This window comes from Xenopus tropicalis, chromosome 4, assembly GCF_000004195.4.
Source record: "Xenopus tropicalis strain Nigerian chromosome 4, UCB_Xtro_10.0, whole genome shotgun sequence".
In the NCBI taxonomy this organism is placed as follows: Eukaryota; Metazoa; Chordata; class Amphibia; order Anura; family Pipidae; genus Xenopus; species Xenopus tropicalis.
In genome coordinates, this window is record NC_030680.2 from 39,288 (window position 1) to 63,746 (window position 24,459).

Consider the following 24,459-nt stretch of genomic DNA (forward strand, 5'->3'; position numbering starts at 1 on the left):
ACAAATCTTACTCTCTCCTCATCAGTAGAGAATGAATGAGGAAAGAAACTAAGATATAGCTTACACGCCTCTTTAAATGTGAAAAATTTGGATCGGTCCCCACAGAATTTTTCAGGGAAGGCAATCTTAGGTTCTTGGGGCTTGATGGTGTTACCCCACATGTTAGCAGAACCTACAGGAGGAGAAGATCCTGGACTGGACCGCTGCTGTGGGGTCTCCAGTTTACGGGTCAGATTATGAAAACCCTGCAGGAGATAGTTTTGTTTCTGCTCCTGTTCCTCTAGGCGTTGAAGCAAGGTGGTCAGCAACGCTTCAGTGGTGGAGGAGGCAGATGGAGCAGCAGCGGCTTCGTGACCATAGTCTTCCATGGCCCGTGATAATGTCACGATCGGCACCCAATACCAGAACAAGTGCAAAGCACCCTGGTCTCGGCTCGTGCTTCACCAGTAGTGTGACCGCCTTTGGCTTCGGGAGGAGCCCTCAGCTACTCGGATGCCACCTGGACTTATACGAGAGGTGCAGAGCAGGAGTTCTGGCTAGCAATGGGGCACGACTGTATATAAGTCTTAAGGCCGATGGTCACGGTACAGATAAGAGTAGGCAAATACGTGGTCAGACAGGCTTGGGTCGAGGCGGGCAGATAACTAGGATCGTCAGGCAGGCAAAGGGTCAAACCGGGAATCAATCAGAAGGATGAGGCAGAAACAGTAGTCAGGGACAGGCACGGATCAGGACACAGGAATCAGAATCGTCAAAGCCAGGCAGGGTCAAAACAGGAGCAACCAGGAAGCATAAAGCACAATTTACAGGCACCAGGAGTAAAACCTATCACGGGCCATGAATGTATGAAAATGGCCCTTTAAATAGTTTAAATTTCGCGCCATTGCGCGCTGACGTCATGACGTCAGCGCGCATGCGCCTATGAGATGCGGAAGTGCGCGCGCGCGCGCACTAAGAAGGAACCGGCGCATTGGGAGTACGGCGCGGCGGGCGTCCCCGCCGATGGCGGCGCGGCGGGCGTCCCCGCCGAGCCGGTAAGGCCCTTTTTATTACATAAAGCAACTTCGTAGGAAAACCCACTGATTACTTTACAACATCACAGAAAAACCAATTTTTAAATTTTATTAAATTTTTTGTTATTTTTACATTTTAAAATTACTTTAAATTCCTAATATGACCCAGTACCATTTCCCTTATTTCATTTTGAGTCAGTCCTTTCATTTGTCCTTTAATTCTATCAAAATCCTCTTCATCCGACCATTCTTCAAAAAACTCTCGAACTTCTCTGTCTGGCTTGTCCTTGTAATACTGATACAACTTTTCACCTTTAGAAAGAGACTTAGAAACAGACTTAGAAACAGATTTACTAGATTTAGCAGGCGTACTTACTCTACTGCTTCCAGAACTTCCATCTTCCTTTGTCTTTTCCTCTTTCTTTGTACGCTTCACAGTAGGGCCCTCCTGTGAAACTTGTCTTGGCTCCGACTCCTCCCCAGAGGTCACTGATTCTACAATAGTTAACTTACCAGCAGGTTTTACAATCTTTTCAGGTTTATCTTTCCTCTGCGGACACTTTGAATATAAATGTCCTTCCTGTAGGCAAAAATGACATTTTCTCGGAAGAGAACAGTTCACAACCTCATGGCCTTCCTTACCACAATTTGGACACAGAACACAACCGTCTGTAACATGACCGTACTGCCGACACCGTTTGCAGAAATCTGGCATCCCACTGAAAAAGCAATCGATATTTACCGTACCCAGCCGGAATCTTGCAGGGGGATACGTACCCTTTTTCTCAAAGACTGCTTTAAAACGGTACTTGGAAGTCCAAATGCCCAACTCATTCAAAATTTTACCTGCAAAAGAAAGCTTTTTACAGTACCTGCCAATGACCGCTTCAATCTCTTTTAGCGGCACGAACGGTGAATAAGATTTCACCACCAAGAAGACTTCTTCTTCAGCAAAATGTGGGAAAACTTTAAATCCTTCCAATCTCGGATCAGCCAAGTTTCCCTCCAGGATACTCATGAAGCTCCGAAAGACTCCCTCTCCATCGAAGGTAACATCATACACTCCTCTCTTCGGGTAGTCTTGAATAGCGAGAATTTCCCTCCTGGAGACTCTGCCGAATTCCTCTAGAACCTTCTGCACCACATACTTCAGATTCTGCTCGGCGTTCGAAGGATCCACAGCAACGATTCTGATCGAATTCCTGACTCTCACGAAGACTGGAACCGAATCCTCACTCGTAGCCATCTTAGGAATGCTCGCAGTTTCCCCCACGGGTTAGGGTTCTCACTGCAGCAAGGGGTGATCGCTCCTCGTTGCCCAGGATAGAAAGCCCCCCAAAAGCAGCATGTAGCTTAAGGCTGATAGCCGATGCTACAAGGCCAAGGGGCGATGTCCCTGGGCACCTCTGACTCAGTCCTACACTTGGTCTGAGCCAAAAGGCCGAGAAGCGATCGCATAGGGAGAGGGCCGGCCAGTTTAGCTAGCCTTGGCGGCTAGCAATCCGCGGCGCCCTCTACTTTCTGCTGCCTCTGCATTAGCATAGGGAGAGAGAGCAGCAGAGGCCTGGCCAGTTTAATAAACCTTGGTGGCTAGCAATCCTCAGCGCCATCTACTTTCTGCTGCCTCTGCATTAGCATAGGGAGAGAGGGCCGGCCAGTTTAGCTAGCCTTGGTGGTTGGCAATCCTCGGCACCCTCTACTTTCTGTTGCCTCTGCATTAGCATAGGGAGAGTGGTCCGGCCAGTTTAGATAGCCTTGGCGGCTAGCAACCCTCGGCGCCCTCTACTTTCTGCTGCCTCTGCTGCCTCTGCATTAGCATAGGGAGAGAGGGCCAGAGAGGGCCACAGAGGGCCAGCCAGTTTAATAAACCTTGGCGGCTAGCAATCCTCAGCGCCCTCTACATTCTGGTGCCTCTGCATTAGCATAGGGAGAGAGGGCCGGCCAGTTTAGCTAGCCTTAGCAGCTAGCAATCAAAGGCGCCCTCTAGTTTTTGATGCCTCTGCATTAGCATAGGGAGAGAGGGCCGGCAATTTGGCCTTGGCGGCTAGCAATCCTCGGTGACCTCTACTTTCTGCTGCCTCTGCATTAGCATACGGAGAGCGGGCCGCAGAGAGCCGGCCAGTTTAGCTAGCCTTTGCGGCTAGCAATTCTCGGCGCCCTCTACTTTCTGCTGCCTCTGCATTAGCATAGGGAGAGAGGGCCGCAGAGAGGAGGCTAGCTTAGCTACCCTTTGCGGCTAGCAATCCTCGGTGCCCTCTACTTTCTGCTGCCTCTGCATTAGCATAGGGAGAGAGGGCCGCAGAGGGCAAACCAGTTTAGCTAGCCTTGGTGGCTAGCATTCCTCAGCACCCTCTACTTTCTGCTGCCTCTGCATTAGCATAGGGAGAGAGGGCCGCAGAGAGCCAGCCAGTTTAGCTACCCTTTGCGGCTAGCAATCCTCGGCGCCCTCTACTTTCTGCTGCCTCTGCATTAGCATAGGGAGAGAGAGCAGATGAGGGCAGATGAGGGCAGATGAGGGCAGATGAGGGCAGATGAGGGCAGATGAGGGCAGATGAGGGCAGATGAGGGCAGATGAGGGCAGATGAGGGCAGATGAGGGCAGATGAGGGCAGATGAGGGCAGATGAGGGCAGATGAGGGCAGATGAGGGCAGATGAGGGCAGATGAGGGCAGATGAGGGCAGATGAGGGCAGATGAGGGCAGATGAGGGCAGATGAGGGCAGATGAGGGCAGATGAGGGCAGATGAGGGCAGATGAGGGCAGATGAGGGCAGATGAGGGCAGATGAGGGCAGATGAGGGCAGATGAGGGCTAACCGGATTAGCTAGCCTTGGCGGCTAGCATTCCTCAGCGCCCTCTACTTTCTGCTGCCTCTGCATTAGCATAGGGAGAGAGGGCCGGCCAGTTTAGCTAGCCTTGGCGGCTAGCAATCCTCAGCACCCTCTACTTTCTGCTGCCTCTGAATTAGCATATGGAGAGAGGGCCGCAGAGGGCCTGCCAGTTACGCTAGCCTTGGCGGCAGGCAATCCTCAGCGCCCTCTACTTTCTACTGCCTCTGCATTAGCATAGGGAGAGAGGGCCGGCCAGTTTAGCTAGACTTGGCGGCTAACAATCCTCGGCGTCCTCTACTTTCTACTGCCTCTGCATTAACATAGGGAGAGAGGCCCGGCCAGTTTAGTTAACCTGGGCGGCAAGGATTCCTCGGCGCCCTCTACTTTCTGCTGCCTCTGCATTAGCATAGGGAGAGAGGGCCGGCCAGTTTAGATAGCCTTGGCGGCTAGCAATCCTCGGCGCCCTCTACTTTCTTCTGCCTCTGCATTAACATTAGCATAGGGAGAGTGGGCCAGGCAGTTTAGCTAGCCTTAGTGGCTAGCAATCCTCGGCGCCGTCTACTTTCTGCTGCCTCTGCATTAGCATAGGGAGAGCGGGCCGCAGAGGGCTGGCCAGTTTAGCTAGCCTTGGCGGCTAGCAATCCTCGGCGCCCTCTAGTTTCTGATGCCTCTGCATTAGCATAGGGAGAGAGGGCCGGCCAGTTTAGCTAGCCTTGGTGGCTAGCAATCCTCGGCACTCTATACTTTCTGCTGCCTCTGCATTAGCATACGGAGAGCGGGCCGCAGAGAGCCGGCCAGTTTAGCTAGCCTTGGTGGCTAGCAATTCTCGGCGCCCTCTACTTTCTGCTGCCTCTGCATTAGCATAGGGAGAGAGGGCCGCAGAGAGCCGCAGAGGGGCGGCCAGTTTAGATATCCATGGCAGCTAGGAATCCTCGGTGCCCTCTACTTTCTGCTGCCTCTGCATTAGCATAGGGAGAGAGGGCCGCAGAGAGCAGACTAGCTTAGCTACCCTGTGCGGCTAGCAATTCTCGGTGCCCTCTACTTTCTGCTGCCTCTGCATTAGCATAGGGAGAGAGGGCCGCAGAGGGCCAACCAGTTTAGCTAGCCTTGGTGGCTAGCATTCCTCAGCGCCCTCTACTTTCTGCTGCCTCTGCATTAGCATAGGGAGAGAGGGCCGCAGAGGGCCGGCCAGTTTAGCTAGCCTTGGCGGCTAGCAATCCTCGGCGCCCTCTACTTTCTGCTGCCTCTGCATTAGCATAGGGAGAGAGGGCCAGAGAGGGCCAGAGAGGGCCAGAGAGGGCCAGAGAGGGCCAGAGAGGGCCAGAGAGGGCCAGAGAGGGCCAGAGAGGGCCAGAGAGGGCCAGAGAGGGCCAGAGAGGGCCAGAGAGGGCCGGCCAGTTTAGATAACCTTGGCGGCTAGCAATCCTCAGCGCCCTCTACTTTCTGATGCCTCTGCATTAGCATAGGGAGAGAGTGCCGGCCAGTTTAGATTGCTTTGGCGGCTAGCAATCCTCGGCGCCCTCTACTATCTGCTGCCTCTGCATTAGCATAGGGAGAGAGGGCCGGCCAGTTTAGCTAGCCTTGGCGGCTAGCAATCCTTGGCGCCCTCTATTTTCTGCTGCCTCTGAATTAGCATAGGGAGAGAGGGCCACAGAGGACCGGCCAGTTTAGCTAGCCTTGGCGGCTAACAATCTTCAGCGCCCTCTACTTTCTGCTGCCTCTGCATTAGCATAGGGAGAGAGGGCCGGCCAGTGTAGCTAGGCTCGGCGGCTAGCAATCCTCAGCACCCTCAACTTTTTGCTGCCTCTGCATTAGCATAGGGAGAGCAGGCCAGTCAGTTTAGCCAGCCTTGGCGGCTAGCAATCCTCAGCACCCTCTACTTTCTGCTGCCTCTGCATTAGCATAGGGAGAGAGGGCCGGCCAGTTTAGCTAGCCTTGGTGGCTAGCAATCCTCGGTGACCTCTACTTTCTGCTGCCTCTGCATTAGCATACGGAGAGTGGGCCGCAGAGGGCCAGCCAGTTTAGCAAGCCTTGGCGGCTAGCAAGCCTCGGCGCCCTCTACTTTCTGCTGCCTCTGCATTAGCATAGGGAGAGAGGGCCGCAGAGAGCCGGCCAGTTTAGCTACCCTTTGCGGGTAGCAATCCTCGGCACCCTTTACTTTCTGCTGCCTCTGCATCTGCATCTGCATCTGCATCTGCATCTGCATCTGCATCGAGGGCCGGCCAGTTTAGCTAGCCTTAGCAGCTAGCAATCCTCGGCGCCCTCTACTTTCTGCTGCCTCTGCATTAGCATAGAGGGAGAGAGGGCCGGCCAGTTTAGCTAGCCTTGGCGGCTAGCAATCCTCGGCGCCCTCTACTTTCTGCTGCCTCTGCATTAGCATAGGGAGAGAGGGCCGGCCAGTTTAGCTAGCCTTGGCGGCTAGCAATCTTCTGCGCCCTCTACTTTCTGCTGCCTCTGCATTAGCATAGGGAGAGAGGGTCGGCCAGTTAAGATAGCCTTGGCGGCTGGCAATCCTCTGCGCCCTCTACTTTCTGCTGCCTCTGCATTAGCATAGGGCGAGAGGGCCGGCCAGTATAGCTAGCCTTGGCGGCTAGCAATCCTCGGCGCCCTCTACTTTCTGCTGCCTCTGCATTAGCATAGGGAGAGAGGGCCGCAGAGGGCCGGCCAATTTAGCTAGCCTTGTTGGCTAGCAATCCTCGGCTCCCTCTACTTTCTGCTGCCTCTGCATTAGCATAGGGTGAGAGGGCCGCAGAGGGCCGGCCAGTTTAATAAACCTTGGCGGCTATCAATCCTCATCACCCTCTACTTTCTGCTGCCTCTGCATTAGCATAGGGAGAGAGGGACGGCCAGTTTAGCTAGCCTTGGCGGCTAGCAATCCTCGGTGCCCTCTACTTTCTGCTGCCTCTGCATTAGCATAGGGAGAGAGGGCCACAAAGGGCCAGCTAGCTTAGCTAGCCACCAAGGCTAGCAATCCCCAGCGCCCTCTACTTTCTGCTGCCTCTGCATTAGCATAGGAAGAGAGGGCCGGCCAGTTTAGCTAGCCTTGGCGGCTAGCAAACCTCGGCGCCCTCTACTTTCTGCTGCCTCTGCATTAGCATAGGGAGAGAGGGCCACAAAGGGCCACAAAGGGCCACAAAGGGCCACAAAGGGCCACAAAGGGCCACAAAGGGCCACAAAGGGCCACAAAGGGCCACAAAGGGCCACAAAGGGCCACCTAGTTTAGCTAGCCGCCAAGGCTAGCAATCCACGGCGCCCTCTACTTTCTGCTGCCTCTGCATTAGCATAGGAAGAGAGGACCGGCCAGTTTAGCTAGCCTTAGCGGCTAGCAATCCTCGGCGCCCTCTAGTTTCTGATGTCTCTGCATTAGCATAGGGAGAGAGGGCCGGCCAGTTTAGCTAGCCTTGGTGGCTAGCAAGCCTTGGTGGCTAGCAATCCTCGGTGACCTCTACTTTCTGCTGCCTCTGCATTAGCATACGGAGAGTGGGCCGCAGAGGGCCAGCCAGTTTAGCAAGCCTTGGCGGCTAGCAAGCCTCGGCGCCCTCTACTTTCTGCTGCCTCTGCATTAGCATAGGGAGAGAGTGCCGCAGAGAGCCGGCCAGTTTAGCTACCCTTTGCGGGTAGCAATCCTCGGCACCCTTTACGTTCTGCTGCATCTGCATCTGCATCTGCATCTGCATCTGCATCTGCATCTGCATCTGCATCTGCATCTGCATCTGCATCTGCATCGAGGGCCGGCCAGTTTAGCTAGCCTTAGCAGCTAGCAATCCTCGGCGCCCTCTACTTTCTGCTGCCTCTGCATTAGCATAGGGAGAGAGGGCCGGCCAGTTTAGCTAGCCCTGGTGGCTAGCAATCCTCGGCACTCTCTACTTTATGCTGCCTCTGCATTAGCATAGGGAGAGAGGGCTGGCCAGTTTAGCTAGCCTTGGCGGCTAGCAATCCTCGGTGCCCTCTACTTTCTGCTGCCTCTGCATTTTTTTTTTTTTTTAAACCACTCAGTGGTTAGAAAGATACTCAGTCAAATATTTAGACAATAAATCTTTCAATTTACATCATCGTGGCATCTTTATTTAATGACAAAAAAAACCATACATATTTATTTGATCAGAAACCGTCATTTTTTATACTTCCATACGCCTTCTGCATCAGTAGCATTTGAATGATAAACATCTCTCAAATAATACACATATAATCTCCCCAAAATCATATTTAAACACATTTCTTTCCCAATCACTTGGTTTTTAAATATTAATAGATTCCTTACATCCCATAGGACTTCTTTAATACAGCCTAACAACAGCCATAATACTCTTGATTTCACTTTGTTAGCAACACCCAGCCCGAACATAATTGTTCCCCAGGTAACAGTCTCCAACCCACATAACTCTCTAAATAAAGGTTTGAGCCCATCCCTAACCTCACGAGCATACACACAACCCCAAAATAAATGACCTACTGTCTCAACATCACCGCACCCCCCCACTGGGCACACCGCAGCCCTACACAATCCCCGCTTCCCCAGAAATTCCCTTGTCGGCAAGCACTTGTGCAGGGACATCCATACCACATCCCGCTGACGCTTTGCCAACTCAGACTTTTGCAACTTTTTCCACAATCTCAGAGAATCATCAGACTTCAACCCATCCATGTTACTTACCCGCTCATTCCTCCTTATCCATTGTTTAACAACTTTTTTATTTTTCTCTTCTACTCCCAATTTCTCCAGCTCATATGTATCCCTAAACTCTTTCAGACATAAATAGAACTTAGGAACTTCAAAATGAACAGGTCTATTTAACTCTATAGCCTGCCATCCCCACCGCCTAAACAGCCACCCGCCCATATACTGAATCATACAAGCACAGCAGCTATCCTTACTTAGTATTCTCACAATACAGCCCCAATATTGCAGCTGCACAAACACACAAATATTTGGTAAATCCAACCCACCATTTTTCTGCTGCTTATACACAATTTCTCTCCTCAACTTCTCCATACGGGACCCCCACAAGAAAACAAAAATCAGCCTATTCATTTTTTGCACACACTTGGTATCCGGAGGGAATACATTACTTGCATAAATAATGATAGACAACAAGACCACAATCACTTTCCCAGCCAAAGATAAGTCTCTCAGGCACCAAAAACGCAATTTTCTTGCAATTTTCTCACCCACAGCATTCCACACCACTCCCCCACTCAATCCCTTATCAAAAAAGATCCCTAGCACCTCCATTCCATCCTTTGCTACCTCTATCACATCCTCCTCTAGTTCCACATCTTTGCCAAAAACACAAAGTTTACACTTACTCCAATTAACCCTCATATTTGATACACAACAAAATACATTTAGCAATAACTTCACCCTATGTATCACCCCATATGACTCACACAAAATAACAATGTCATCCATGTAACATAAAGATTTACCCTTCCTCCCCCCACTCCCCGGTACATCAAATCCCCTAATAACTTTATCTTTCTGCACTAATCTCAATAAAGGTTCCATTATACAAATAAAAGCAATAGGAGACAGGGGCCCCCCTGCCTCACACCAGACAATACCTTAAAGCTCTCACCCAAAGAACCATTAACTAACAACCTGCTCACAATATCAGAATAGAACCCCTTAATCACTTTTAGCAACCTCTCTGGGACCCCCATCCTATTTAAAACAGCAAACAGAAACTTATGTGAGACCTTATCGTATGCTTTCTCTAGATCTATTGAAGCAACAAACATGGAACAATTTCTCTCTTGAACATAAGAAATAATATCACGTAACAAAATTAAATTCTCCGTAATTACCTGCCCAGGCACCGCACACGCTTGAGATTCACCAACTAACTTCTCCACAACCAGCCGCAACCTGTTCGCCACCATCTTTGCCAGAATTTTATAATCGGAGTTTAATAATGTGATCGGTCGCCAGTTTCTAATATCCCGCCGATCCCCCTTTTTGAAGATTAAAACAATAACCCCTTCCTTCATTGATCTAGACAACACTCCATTCAGCATAATATATTTACACAATTCCAAAAACTCCTTGTCACGATTACGGCACTTCAGACGCACGTGACTTTAGGCGTGGCTGTCTAGAGGGTCCCCTGCTCAGTCTCACACACCTGGCACCCCGGTCAGACTAGCGGCACAGCACCCCAAAGACCAACCAACGCTCACAAACTCAAACACAGCTTGCTGCCACCACTCTCATACTTCTTATACTGGCGATGAGAGATGCCAAGCACACTGGTAGGGAAAGGGTTAATGTAAGGGACTGACACACACACTCTCCTTACCAGCAGTCACAGGGTTAATCAGCATACAGCGTACAGAGGGCTAAGGCACACAACTCAGTTACACACTCGGAGGTTAGGTACGTTTTAGAGCATCAAGGACAAACTTATTAAATTTTATATTTAATATTATAAAAAGTATAACAGTGCAAGTTAAAACAGGATGTTACAAAAAAGGACATACGATAAAATAAGTACAAACAGTTTAAAATAAAAGGGAAAAATATAGAAGTCCTATACTGTACCAAGCAAAGTCCTTCTAGTCCTGGAGGCAAGGGGAAACCACAGGATAAACTTCCAATAGAAATTGGTCCTCCAAAGAATATCAGCGCATAGTCAGAAGAGCTGACTATTTATCCCAGTTTGCAGGGGATCAGGTAACTGGACACTCCCCCCTCCCTCAGGAATGCAAGGGGTGTCACCATTAGCAGGACACAGTGTGAGTTTTATGACCTCCTGAGTGTATGGGACTGGACCTATGATGAAGATGACCATAACTCCTTGTGGGAACATAATAGAAAGATGAAATTAGATTCATCAATTCTAAATGATCCCACCGGTCCCATACAGACTAAACATCACTACTGTGTGACCTGCCCCTGCCCAGATACTCCTATCTGCCAAACCGAGTGCCCAAATCCAGCGATGTTTGGACCCGTAAGAAAGGCAATCGTAAATGAAACATATACTCAGGTTTTGGTACCTCTAGTATAAATAGTATGGGTTCTGGGACAATAAATGTTCGTGAGGTTGGGTTATGGTGTGACCTCCACATCACCTATGATGGGTTTTGATGTGAACTCTAATTTACCCCATGTGGGCTTTCACTCCCCCACATGGCATGGCCCTTATCAGCCAGGGATTAGAGTTTGGGCATTCCAGGATGTGAGGCCTTTACACATGGCTGGTTCCAGACCCTAGTGACCAGAGGCCTGTTATACATCTGTTTCTGTCCCATGGGGAAAGATTTTTGTGATACCTTGGCCTGCTTGATTAACCCTTACAGGCCTGTATCATGACACCTCCCCTTTTTAGAGTGAGCAAGGGGAGATTGACTCACAGGTCATCTGCACCATGCTCATGCTGGAAGGGTTCTGATTGACGTGACAGACCATCTGCGTTTCCATGATCACTCCCCTTCTTGTGTTGGATAGTGAAATCATATTGTTGAAGAGTCAAACTCCACCTGAGCAATTTCCCATTGTCCCCAGCCATGCGGGTGAGCCAACTAAGAGGGTTGTGATCTGTAATAACGGTAAAATTACGTCCGTATAGATAAGGCTGTAGTTTTTGCAAGGCCCAAACAATTGCCAGACATTCCTTCTCTATGGTGGCATAGGCCACTTCCCTTGGCAGCAGCTTTCTGCTTAGGTATAGAATAGGATGCTCTTCTCCACTTTGGTTCACCTGGCTGAGTACTGCACCTAGGCCGTAGGCGGAAGCATCCGTTTGTACAACAAACCTACGTGTAAAATCTGGGGCCTGTAACACTGGAGAGTTAACTAGGGCATTTTTTAAGGCCAAAAAGGAGTTTTCACAGTCAGGAGTCCATAAAATTACCTTTGGGAGTTTTTTCTTTGTCAAATCTGTCAGGGGTTTGGCCAGTGAGCTGTAGTTTGGGACAAATTTTCTATAATAGCCCGCAGTTCCTAAAAAGGACATAACTTGTTTCTTGGTTTGAGGAGTGGGCCAAGCCATTATAGAATCCACTTTTCCTGTGTCTGGTCTGAGTGTGCCCCCTCCTACCCTGTGTCCCAAATACTGCACCTCTGTCATGCCAATCTGACATTTGCCAGGTTTGATAGTCAGACCGGCTGTTTTGATTTTACCTAGGACTTGGGACAGGTGAGATAGGTGATCCTTCCAGGTGTGACTGAACACAGCAATATCATCTAAATAGGCTAATGCAAATTGTTCCATCCCTTCTAGCAAACCATTCACAACTCTTTGGAACGTTGCAGGTGCGTTTTTCATGCCAAAGGGCATGACTTTAAATTCAAATAACCCAAAGGGAGTGACAAATGCAGACCTTTCCTGGGCATCTGATGTAAGGGGAATTTGCCAATACCCTCTGCTCAGGTCCATAATGGTTAAAAAGCAGGCACCTGCCAATTTATCTAAGAGTTCATCCATTCTTGGCATGGGGTAGGCATCAAAGACAGTTATAGCATTTAACTTTCGGTAGTCCACACAGAACCTGGTTGATTTGTCCTTCTTAGGGACAAGGACTACTGGTGAGGCCCAGGCACTATGGGATTTCTGAATTACATCAAGGGTTAACATCTCTTCTATCTCCCTTTTAATATCTGCTTGTACCTCTAGGGAAACTCTATAAGCTGACTGTCTAATAGGGGAATGGCTACCTGTATTTACATGATGAGCAACAAGGTGTGTCCTCCCTGGCTTTGCTGAGAAGGTTTGCTGATATGATTCAAGCACCTCCGACAGTTCAGCCTTCTGCCCTTCAGTTAACTGAGGATTAATTTGTGCATCAGCAAAGGACCCAGGGTCCTTTGTGGATGCTAGCAAGTCGACCAAGGAGTCCACTTCACCCTCCGTAGGCAAACTGCAAACTGGCAGGGCACAAGCAGTTCGGTCATAGTGAGCCTTGATCATATTTACATGGAAAATCTTTTGTCTCTGGCCCTTCTCATCCATAGCGACTACATATGTTACATCATTTAGACGTTTTTGGATAATGCAAGGACCCTCCCATGCTGCCTGTAGCTTATTCTGGCGCATAGGAATTAAAACCCACACCTTCTGACCGACTTCATAAACCCTTTCTCTGGCATTACGGTCATACCACTGTTTTTGAGTCTTCTGGGCCTGTTTCATGTTTTCATGTACTAGGCCCATCAGAGTTTGCATTTTATCCCTGAATGTTGTTACGTAGTCCACCACAGAAATTTCAGGACCTACATTTTTCCCCTCCCAGGCTTCCCTGATTAAATCTAAGGGCCCACGGACCCTTCTCCCATACAGGAGCTCAAAAGGGGAAAAACCCGTGGAGGCTTGGGGTACTTCCCGGTATGCAAACAGTAAATAGGGAAGATATCGCTCCCAGTCCCTGCCCTGGGAGTCTACAAACATCCTAAGCATTTGCTTTAGGGTGCCATTGAAACGTTCACAAAGGCCATTGGTTTGTGGGTGGTACGGACTAGCAACTAGATGCTCCACTTGTACCTTTTTGCACAAACTCTGCATTAAACTAGACATAAATTGTGTGCCATGATCTGTGAGCATTTCCCGGGGAAACCCAACCCTTGAGAATATGCTCAGCAGGGCATCAGCAACTTTGTCTGCTCTTATGGAAGACAGGGCTACTGCTTCTGGGTATCGGGTTGCATAATCCACTACTGTAAGAATAAACCTCTTCCCAGAACTACTGGGTATGGCTAAGGGCCCGACAATATCCACAGCCACCCTCTGAAAGGGCTCATCAATAATGGGTAAGGGGATCAGCGGAGCCTTGGCAATATCTCCAGATTTGCCAAGGCGCTGGCAGGTAAGACAAGAACGGCAGTAGTTAGCAATGTCTGTACCCATGTTGGGCCAATAAAACCTGTGCGTTAAACGGGCTTTAGTCTTTTGTACCCCTAAGTGCCCAGCGAGGGGAACTTCGTGTGCTACCTTTAACAGCTGCTCTCTGTAGTTAAAGGGAACAATTAACTGTGTCTCTGCCATCCATGGTTCAGATGGGTCAGAGGGAATTACCTTCCTGTACAGTTTTCCTTTGTCCCAATAAATTTTCTCGCTGTCATTCTCAGTAGGGGGTTTGTCTGCCAAAGATCTCAGTTTCTCCAAGCTAGCATCTGTTTTCAGAGCAGCCTCAAAGTCAGAGGAGCTGGCTGTAGATTCTGGACATAGAGAGACTGAGATTACAGGCAGAGGATCATTACTTTCAATGTGCTCGGTTTCAGAACAAGGGAAAGTTGATGTATTTACCTCTTCCCCTAGGTCTGCAGGCAAGGGCTGAGCTGCCATACTTCGTGTCACAACTGCAACAGAACAATCAACATTACAACCCCCCCTGCCAACATTTCTTATAGGTTCACTGGACATATTGCTAACCTGTGTAACAGAAGGACATTCTGTGGCCCCCCTGTGTTCATTCCCCAGACTACCAGATTGTACAGAGTCATAACACAGTACCTTTAGGTGTTCAGAAGTCTCTGATAGTGGAACAGACTCCTGGGAAGCAGTTGCAGGTACATACTGGGATACCAGCCTGCCCAAATCGGTGCCCAACAACACATTGGTAGGAATAGCATCAGACACTCCCACCTCCCTTATACCGCTTCCTGCACCCCAATCAAGGTATACACGTGCAAGGGGCACTGCAGGACTGGTTCCTCCAATTCCTTTAACATCCATGGTTTTCCCAGGAATAATGTCCTCAGAGTTTACCATCTCTGGCCGCACCAGAGTAACTTCTGCTCCAGTATCCCTGAGTCCAACAGTGATCTTGTTACCCACAGTAACAGGTTGTAAGTTATCCACACTATTTCCCTCTTTTCCGGCAACAAACAAAACAGCAGGGGATGAGCTGGTCTGTTTCCCCATAAGTGCAGACTTCCTCTTCTCTGGGCAATTTATGCTGACATGGCCCACCTTGCGGCATACAAAACACTGCCGGGTATCCACTGGTGGCGAGGTACCTGCAGTAGGGCGGGGTGTAGGGCTGGCAGGCACCTTGCTGGCATGTGAAGGAAAGTGGCCTGTTGGTTTACCTCCCTTCCAGGTTTGGGAGGTAGTTTTGTGGTTGTCAGACATCCTATTTGCAGCATAGGTGTCTGCTATCTCTGCTGCCTGATCTGCTGTTTTGGGCTCACGGTCCATAATGAATTGCCTCACTTCCACAGGACACGTGTGCAAAAACTGGTCTTTTATCATAAGATCTTCCAGGCAATCAAATGTGGTAACAGAGAGTCCCCTCAGCCAAGCTTTAAATGTGGTTCTGAGACTACTCACAACATCAGAGTAGCTGTCTGTAGGCCCGCGCTGTACAGTCCTGAATTTTTTCCGATACACCTCTGGGGTGAGATGGTATTTCTTGATTAGAGCATTTTTTATAGCATCATAGTCCCCATCAAACTCTGGTGGCAAGTCCACAAAAGCATCCAGGGCTTTACCCTTTAATCCTGGTGTGAGGTATTTTGCCCATTGCTCACGGGGTAAGTGATACTGTCTGCAAGCTCTTTCAAAGCACCGCAAAAAGGTATCCAGGTCACCATCTTTATCCATGACTGGAAATTTATCTGCAGAGGTTATCAAAGGGCGCAATTCCGAGGACTCACTGGAACGTGGGGGTAATCTCTGTTGCTGGAGCTTTGCTAACTCCAGTTGATACTGGCGTTCTGCCTGTCTTTCTGCTGCTGCTGCTGCGGCCTCTCTTTCTGCTGCTACTGCTGCTGCTGCGGCCTCTCTCTCTGCGGCCTCTCTTCCTGCTTCCGCCTGTTGATATTGCAGGATCAGCTGAAGGCGCAGCTGGGGGTCATCTGAACCCAACAATTGCAAAGCTGCTTGCAAGGATGAATTCCTGTCACCCTGCCCACTGCAGCTATTACTATCCCCTCGCTGAGAGGACCCAGGAGCAGAGTTCAGCACTGGCATGTCCTGAGTGGCATAGTCTCCCGACTCAGGGGTGTAGCTCTGCTGCTCCTGTTCCACCAAGGCACAAACCAACATCTCCTTTGATTTGTCAGCTGCATCAATGCCTCTTTGCTCACAGAGGTTGATGAGGGTCTCCTTGGTTTGCCTCTTATAAAATGCTGCCATCTTGCAACACTTTACCAAAATAAAAGATAGAAAAGAAAAACAAGAAGGGAAGGGAAACTGTTTGCAACACGTATGTCTTAAATAAAAAAAATTACTCTGCACTGAGTTTGTCTTTGAAGACTGTTTCCTCCTCTCAAGGATTCACAGTCTTTAGTGCAAGGTTCAATTACTTAATCCAAGCACTAATGCTCTAAATAACAATATGACACCGCTGCCAATCAATTTGTCACGATTACGGCACTTCAGACGCACGTGACTTTAGGCGTGGCTGTCTAGAGGGTCCCCTGCTCAGTCTCACACACCTGGCACCCCGGTCAGACTAGCGGCACAGCACCCCAAAGACCAACCAACGCTCACAAACTCAAACACAGCTTGCTGCCACCACTCTCATACTTCTTATACTGGCGATGAGAGATGCCAAGCACACTGGTAGGGAAAGGGTTAATGTAAGGGACTGACACACACACTCTCCTTACCAGCAGTCACAGGGTTAATCAGCATACAGCGTACAGAGGGCTAAGGCACACAACTCAGTTACACACTCGGAGGTTAGGTACGTTTTAGAGCATCAAGGACAAACTTATTAAATTTTATATTTAATATTATAAAAAGTATAACAGTGCAAGTTAAAACAGGATGTTACAAAAAAGGACATACGATAAAATAAGTACAAACAGTTTAAAATAAAAGGGAAAAATATAGAAGTCCTATACTGTACCAAGCAAAGTCCTTCTAGTCCTGGAGGCAAGGGGAAACCACAGGATAAACTTCCAATAGAAATTGGTCCTCCAAAGAATATCAGCGCATAGTCAGAAGAGCTGACTATTTATCCCAGTTTGCAGGGGATCAGGTAACTGGACACTCCCCCCTCCCTCAGGAATGCAAGGGGTGTCACCATTAGCAGGACACAGTGTGAGTTTTATGACCTCCTGAGTGTATGGGACTGGACCTATGATGAAGATGACCATAACTCCTTGTGGGAACATAATAGAAAGATGAAATTAGATTCATCAATTCTAAATGATCCCACCGGTCCCATACAGACTAAACATCACTACTGTGTGACCTGCCCCTGCCCAGATACTCCTATCTGCCAAACCGAGTGCCCAAATCCAGCGATGTTTGGACCCGTAAGAAAGGCAATCGTAAATGAAACATATACTCAGGTTTTGGTACCTCTAGTATAAATAGTATGGGTTCTGGGACAATAAATGTTCGTGAGGTTGGGTTATGGTGTGACCTCCACATCACCTATGATGGGTTTTGATGTGAACTCTAATTTACCCCATGTGGGCTTTCACTCCCCCACATGGCATGGCCCTTATCAGCCAGGGATTAGAGTTTGGGCATTCCAGGATGTGAGGCCTTTACACATGGCTGGTTCCAGACCCTAGTGACCAGAGGCCTGTTATACATCTGTTTCTGTCCCATGGGGAAAGATTTTTGTGATACCTTGGCCTGCTTGATTAACCCTTACAGGCCTGTATCATGACACTCCTCCTTAATTATATCCCAGTATTTCACATAAAATTCACTGATTATCCCGTCACTACCCGGAGTTTTATTTAAGGCCATTGACTTCACTGTCACCAAAATTTCACCAACATCCACATCTTTAGCCAAAAAGTCTATGTCCCCCTTGTCCAAACAGTTATCAATAATATTAGGGGATTTATTTTTTAACCCCAACTTTATTCCCAACCCCCAGTCTAAAAAGCTCTAAGGGGTGAGGATGTTTGGGCTTAGCTTCACCTGGAGGCTAGGGGGAGTCCCCTTTACACCCAGCCCCCTAGCCAAAAGGCACTAAGGGGTAAGGGTATTTGGGCTTGGCTTCACCCACAGACCAAGGGGAGCCCCTATATCCCCAGCCTCCTGGCTAAAAGGCACTAAGGGGTCAGGGTGTTCAGACTCAGCTTCACCTGGAGACTAGTGCAGGCCCCTTTACCCTCAACCAAAGGGCATTAAGGACCAAGGGTCTTCAAGCTCAGCTTCACCTGGGGACTAGTGCAGGCCCCTTTACCCTCAACCAAAGGGCATTAAGGAGTAAGAGTCTTCAAGCTCAGCTTCACCTGGGGACTAGTGCAGGCCCCTTTACTCCTGACCAAAAGGTGCTAAGGAGTAAGGATCTTTGGGCTTGACTTCACCCAGAGGATAGTGCAGGCCCCTTTACCCCCAACCCTCTGGCCAAAAGGCACTAAGGGTCAGGTATTTGAGCTTGGCTTCACCCATAGACCAAGGGGAGCCCCTTTATCCCCAGCCCCCTGGCCAAAAGGCACTAAGGGGTAAGGGTATTTGAGCTTGGCTTCACCCATAGACCAAGGGGATATTCAGACTCAGCTTCACCTGGAGACTAGTGCAGGCCCCTTTAACCCCAACCAAAGGGAATTAGGGCACAAGGATCTTCAGGCTCAACTTCATCTGGGGACTAGTGCAGGCCCCTTTGCCCCCAACCACACAGCATTAAGGAGCAAAAGTCTTCAAGCTCAGCTTCACCCAGAGGCTTGTGCAAACCCCTTTGCTCCTGACCAAAAGGTACTAAGGAGTAAGGTTCTTTGGTCTCAGCTTCACCCAGAGACTGAAGAAGGCCTCAAATTAGACTGCTGATTCCCAGCCCTGTGTCAGGCCCCTTGCTGCTACCTTACATATAGAGATAAATGTATCATTATTTCCCTTTATTATATGGCACAGGAACTATAGCTATGGACTATAGCTCCCAGCATGCCTCACCCTTCATTATATGTTACATTATTCTGGGATTTGTAGTCCGGCAACAGCTGAGTAACGTTTGGTTGAGCCGCGCTGTGCCGCAGGGTTTAGTTTCCCTTTAATTAGGCTTCTCAGCCCCTGGGCTTGTGCAGTAAGTTCAGAATGTTTATGTTTATGTTCAGTATACAAAATACAGCATTTCTAATGCCTCCTTTCTCCAAACCCCACTAGCCCCACCCATCTGTGCCACTTCCTGCTGGCTGAATTCTCTGGATGTGCAGGATAGGAACCAATCAGCAGCTAGGCTGACCTGATAGGGAACTAAAGCCTGCCTGTGCTTGTGTGACTGCAGGGCTGTGATTGGCTCTCCCCCTCCTATAGGGACCGTTAGGACACGCCCACCCCTCATTTGAAACACAGACAGGGACCTGAGAGGATCTAAAGGGGCCATTGTTACAGATAGGGTTAATGTTTTGCCCAAAGGGAAACCAACACCCTATATATTTATTTCAAGTTTTCTTCATGTGAGACTGTTTATTCATTTTATTTTATTTTTTTTAAACTTTGTTTTATTAGTTGTTTTACAACAAAATAGAATGCATACAAAACATATGAAACAAGGGGGGTTAAAGAAAGTAAAGTAGGGGTTAGATAGGGGGTTGAGGGTAAAAGAGGGGGGGGGTTGGACTCTCGCCTAGCCATCTCTATCCAGGTAGTCTTTTTTTTCCTTTATTTTATTTAGTTCTCGGGTTAGCATTAGGAAATTTCTCTTGGCATTGTCCGTTTTTAGGTCTGGCTAGTCGGCTGATTATTTTGATTTTCGGTCCATGTGGTCCAGGGCGTCCATATTTTTTCATATATGTCCATTTTGTGGTGGATGAGTGCGGTCAGTTTTTCCATTGTAGATGTCCACCAGATTTTAGCTGTTATTTCAGAGAGTTGTGGTGGTGTCGACTTCTTTTAAGAATTGCCAGTCCACCATGTCGAAGGCCTTTTCTGCATCCAGCGATAGGAAGATACCAGGTATAGAAAGGTTCTCGACATGGTGGAGTAGATGTTTGATCCGTCTAATGTTATCAGTGGCATCTCTACCCATGATAAACCTACCTGATGTGGGTGTATGAGTTGTGGCATAATTTTGGCTAGCCTGTCTGCTAAGATTTTTGCATAGATTTTAACATCGTTATTGATTACTGATATAGGGCCTGATTCACTAAAGTGCGATAAAAATGATCGCACGCTTTTGCGCGGTAAATTTGCACGGTAAATTTGTGCGCGATTCACCATAGTATTATCGCGTGCGAAAAATCGACATTTTCGCATGCGGTATTTCTCGCACTAGTTTTACCGTTTTGCGTTAATTTCCGCTCTGAAAAGAATATGATCGCATGATTCACTATAACTTTTGCGCGCTAAATATCGCATTCGGCTATGCGAAAATTAACACCTACTACAGGCAGGCGAAAAATTATAGAAAAGTACAGTAAATGATTTTTTGCAATAAAATATGGACTTACAGTGTTATTTATTCAGTCTGTGTTTCCCCCAGAGTGACGCAGCCGCCAGTTTGCAGCGAAATGGTCATTTTTAATACAGTCATTTTCCACAAGTATTGGCGTGTATGGCTAACATGGCGTGCGTTCATTTGCGCAACTATTTCTATTTGGCTACAAGTGATGAAATGCTTCGCCAGGCATGGATTCATTTGGACGTGCGTTTAATTTTTTTCGCGGCAGATTTTTTCATGCGTTTCGCAAAACAATCCGCCAATGGCAAAACGCATGAAAAAATTTGCCACGCAAAAATTCACCGCACATCCAAAAATTGATACAAGTGTCAAAAAATAATAGTCACAGCAACAATTTTTTTGCCCACACAACATTTTTGCCGTTTCGTGGATCTTTCGAAAGATTTGCTAATTTTTCACTAAAGAAACCAGAACACATTTGCTCATCACTAGTGGCTACTATTTATATGCTACTATTTATATGCTACTATTTATATGCTACTATTTATATGCTACTATTTATATGCACTATTTATATGCTACTATTTATATGCTACTATTTATATACTACTATTTATAAGCATCTACTATTTATATGCTACTATTTATATGCTACTATTTATATGCTACTATTTATATGCACTATTTATATGCTACTATTTATATACTACTATTTATAAGCATCTACTATTTATATGCTACTATTTATAAGCATCTACTATTTATATGCTACTATTTATATGCTACTATTTATATACTACTATTTATATGCTACTATTTATATACTACTATTTATATGCTACTATTTATATGCTACTATTTATATGCTACTATTTATATGCTACTATTTATATACTACTATTTATATGCTACTATTTATATGCTACTATTTATATGATACCATTTATATGCTACCATTCATATGCGCCGATTATTCGCGTAATTTAGCGCATGTACCGGCAAATACCGCATTGAAATAGTCTTTCGCGAGTTAAATAACGCATGCAATATCGCACGTAAAAAAGCGCGAGTTTGCTTATAGTGAATCGTGCGAAAAATCGCCGAAATTAAGCCGTGGTAAAAATTTTAGCGCACAATAAAAATAGCGCACGTTTTATCGCCCTTTAGTGAATCAGGCCCATAGGGCGGTAGTTTTGGCAATACAAAGGGTCTTTTGGTGGTTTAGGGATGACTGTTATGTTTGCTCGTAGCATATCTGGGGATATCTTGCATTTATTGTGAAGGAGATTATTAAATAGGGATTGCATATGTGGGAGTAATTCTTTGGCGAATTTCTTATAGTATAGCATAGAGAATCCGTCGGGGCCTGGGGCTTTTTTAGGCTTTAAGGGCAAGTGGAGGCGAGGCACCGTTGGTGTGACCGGGGAATTGGCCTTTTTTGCCGTTGCTGGTTCATGTGTCATCTCTGCGGTTTCTTGGCGGTTTCAGGCGACTTGAGCTTGGTTCCACTGGTAGGTCGGTTGGGAGATGTGCGGAGAAGTTTTTCTCGGTCTTTTAGGTTCCGTATAATGAGCGTGTGGTTTTGATGGAAGACCTGGAGTGGGAATGGGTATCCCCATCTGTAGGTGTTGGCGGAGGAGTTCTGTTAATGGCTTGAACTCTCTGCGGCGTGCCAAGGTGGATGGCGCGATATCTGGGTATAGTGCGATCTTGTGGCCTTCCACTTCTCCTGTAGGCCTAACTGCTTCCATAATTGCCGCTTTTATTCTGTAGAAGTGCAAACGTATGATCACGTCCCTCGGCCTTTCCTCCGGCTGGGTTTGGGTCTTAGAGCTCTGTGAGCTCTGTCCATTTCTAGCCGCTCTGGAGGTGTATCTGGTAGCAGTCCTTGGAACATGTCTGTCAGCAAAGGCTCTAGGTCTGTAGCTGATTCCGGGATACCGCGTAGCCTGATATTGTTTCTACGGGATCGGTTTTCAGCATCTTCCTGAGCATATTGGATCTGTTCCATCTGTGAGTAGAGGGTCGTTATGTCTTTATCTACCTGGTGTGTACAGGCGTTTCTCAAGGTCTCCGACTCTCGTTCCCAGCGAGTTTATTTCTGTGGTTAGCTCTTTAGTGGTTTTTGTGTGTTCCGCTTTTACCATTTTCTCGATATTGGAGAATAGCAGCTGGAGGTCTTGCTTTGTAATAGGGTCGGCTTCTTCGCCATCTATTTGTTCCTCGGGTTGGGCGCCATCTTGGTCTTTCTGGCTTTGTTGAAATATGTGGCAGAGGTCAGCCGAGGCGGACTTCTTTGGTTTTGGTGGCATTGTGCTTGTTTCTCGCGGAGTTGCCATGGCGTAACGTGTTTAGGAGCTTATGTGTCCCCCGTGTGTGTCGGAGCTTATTCACTTCCTGGCCATCTTGGTTCGTGGCTAGCTCCGCCCCCTCTATTCATTTTATTTTTTGAAGATTGAAAAACACAAAAATTTTAATTGGAATAAATTTGCCTCTGTAGGAAAGCGACATTTCCCATTTCATTTGCCCTCAGGGTTATTCAGATTTTTAAAAACATATTTTTTAGGGTGATTTCCTGGAAAGCAATTTTGTTTACTCTGGAAAACTATTTTTTAGTGTTCTAAATACCCCAGAACTTGTTTGTAATTTCACATCACAAACAAGATATAGGGCTTTAAATACTTGAAAAACCCAATTGTTCGTATTTTCCATAACACTGAGATGTATCAGAAACACATTTATGCCCCAAAATACAACTGATTAGGAAAGTCCAATGTGTCCAGAATGTGCCAATAGCAATCAGAGGGATAGGGTATGTTACCCAGAATGCTCAGGGCCTTGGGTTCAGATATGGAATCTTTCTGTAATTTGGATCTCTATACCTTAAGTCTGCTAAAAAAATAATGTAAATATTATTAAACCCAGTTGGTTTGGGCGCCAATATGGATCCATGCGGCTTAGTTGGAATCAGGAGCAGAAATATGGGCCCCAGGGGTCTATTAAACAGTTTTATGGCCAGTTTGGATAGTGTCACCATATGTTCCCCATAAAGAATGCAGAAAGTACAGTATCCAAAATTCAAATATCACATTTGGGCAGTCATGGCTGCTGTGGGGTCACGGCATTTACGGCATTTACGGCATTTACGGCATTTACGGCATTTACGGCATTTACGGCATTTACGGCATTTACGGCATTTACGGCATTTACGGCATTTACGGCATTTACGGCATTTACGGCATTTACGGCATTTTTATGTTGGGAAATGTTATAAAACACCAAAAATAGTTATTAGAAAATATTTTCTTCCGCATCCAAAATGTAAATATGTCTTTCTCCAAAATACTGATCAGCAAAGCTTTGCTACATATGTGGCTATTGTGACATTCTTAAAGGGGATGTAAACCCAACCATAACACTGCCCCCTAGTTTTGCTATAGAAGTTGCTGAAAATCGTGATTACAAATGCAAGAAAATTCACCAATGAGAATTCTACTGACCCAAAACTTCATTATAGATGCAAGAGAAGCGACCAATGAGAATTCTACTGATGAAGCTGAATGATGTGGGCAGCGGGCTAGTGGCTAGTGCAGGTAGGATTCATATTCTCTCTCAGTCAGGTGTTTAGGAAAAAGCTGAGAGTGAAGCTGACTGTAGAGCCAAAAGTTGGGTGCTTTTATACTGGTTGGTTCCGGACTGGTTCCGGACTGGTTCCGGTATGAGAGAGAGGATGCTCAAGTGAGAACCCAGGAGTTTGAGTTTAAAGGGCATCAGTGGAACAGTGTTTACCCCAGTGGAAGGGCAGATTAAAAGAGCCCACACAACAATACCATTTTGTGCAAGAAATGCCCCTAAAGGGCACTATGCCCCCAGCAACAGGAGGGGCTCCCAGTGTGGGCGGCCATGTTGTGGCACTAACATGCAAATGGTACTTAGTGCCCCAGTTTGCTCATTATGCGCATGTGTGTGAGAGAGCCCCGCCCTCCAGGGCCAATTAATATGCAAAAGAATCCCCCAATGAGAATCCCAGCTGATGTGAGTAAATCCGGCTCCCTGTTCTCTGTTCCTGCAATTGGAGTTGGGAGCAATAAGCACAGTTTCCCAGCACTGAACAAGTCTGTCCCTTTATCCCCATGTCTGATTCCTGTGCCATATAATAAAGGGAAATAATGATACATTTATCTCTATATGTAAGGTAGCAGCAAGGGGCCTGACACAGGGCTGGGAATCAGCAGTCTAATTTGAGACCTTCTCCAGTCTCTGGGTGAAGCTGAGACCAAAGAACCTTACTCCTTAGTACCTTTTGGTCAGGAGCAAAGGGGTTTGCACAAGCCTCTGGGTGAAGCTGAGCTTGAAGACTCTTGCTCCTT

At 47.4% G+C, this 24,459-nt stretch overlaps 2 protein-coding genes across 2 annotated transcripts; both read right to left on the reverse strand.

Moving 5' to 3' along the window:
- Positions 1 to 1,119: 1,119 nt before the first annotated feature.
- Positions 1,120 to 2,324, reverse strand: LOC100490809. Its single transcript, XM_018090250.2, has one exon. The coding sequence runs from the start codon at positions 2,257 to 2,259 to the stop codon at positions 1,156 to 1,158; it is 1,104 nt and encodes a 367-aa protein (XP_017945739.2). The 5' UTR covers positions 2,260 to 2,324; the 3' UTR covers positions 1,120 to 1,155.
- An 8,673-nt stretch (positions 2,325 to 10,997) lies between these two features.
- On the reverse strand, positions 10,998 to 16,297 carry LOC116410219. The gene has a single exon (XM_031900301.1). It carries the CDS (start codon positions 15,913 to 15,915, stop codon positions 11,191 to 11,193), a length of 4,725 nt encoding a protein of 1,574 aa, XP_031756161.1. The 5' UTR covers positions 15,916 to 16,297; the 3' UTR covers positions 10,998 to 11,190.
- Positions 16,298 to 24,459: the final 8,162 nt, after the last annotated feature.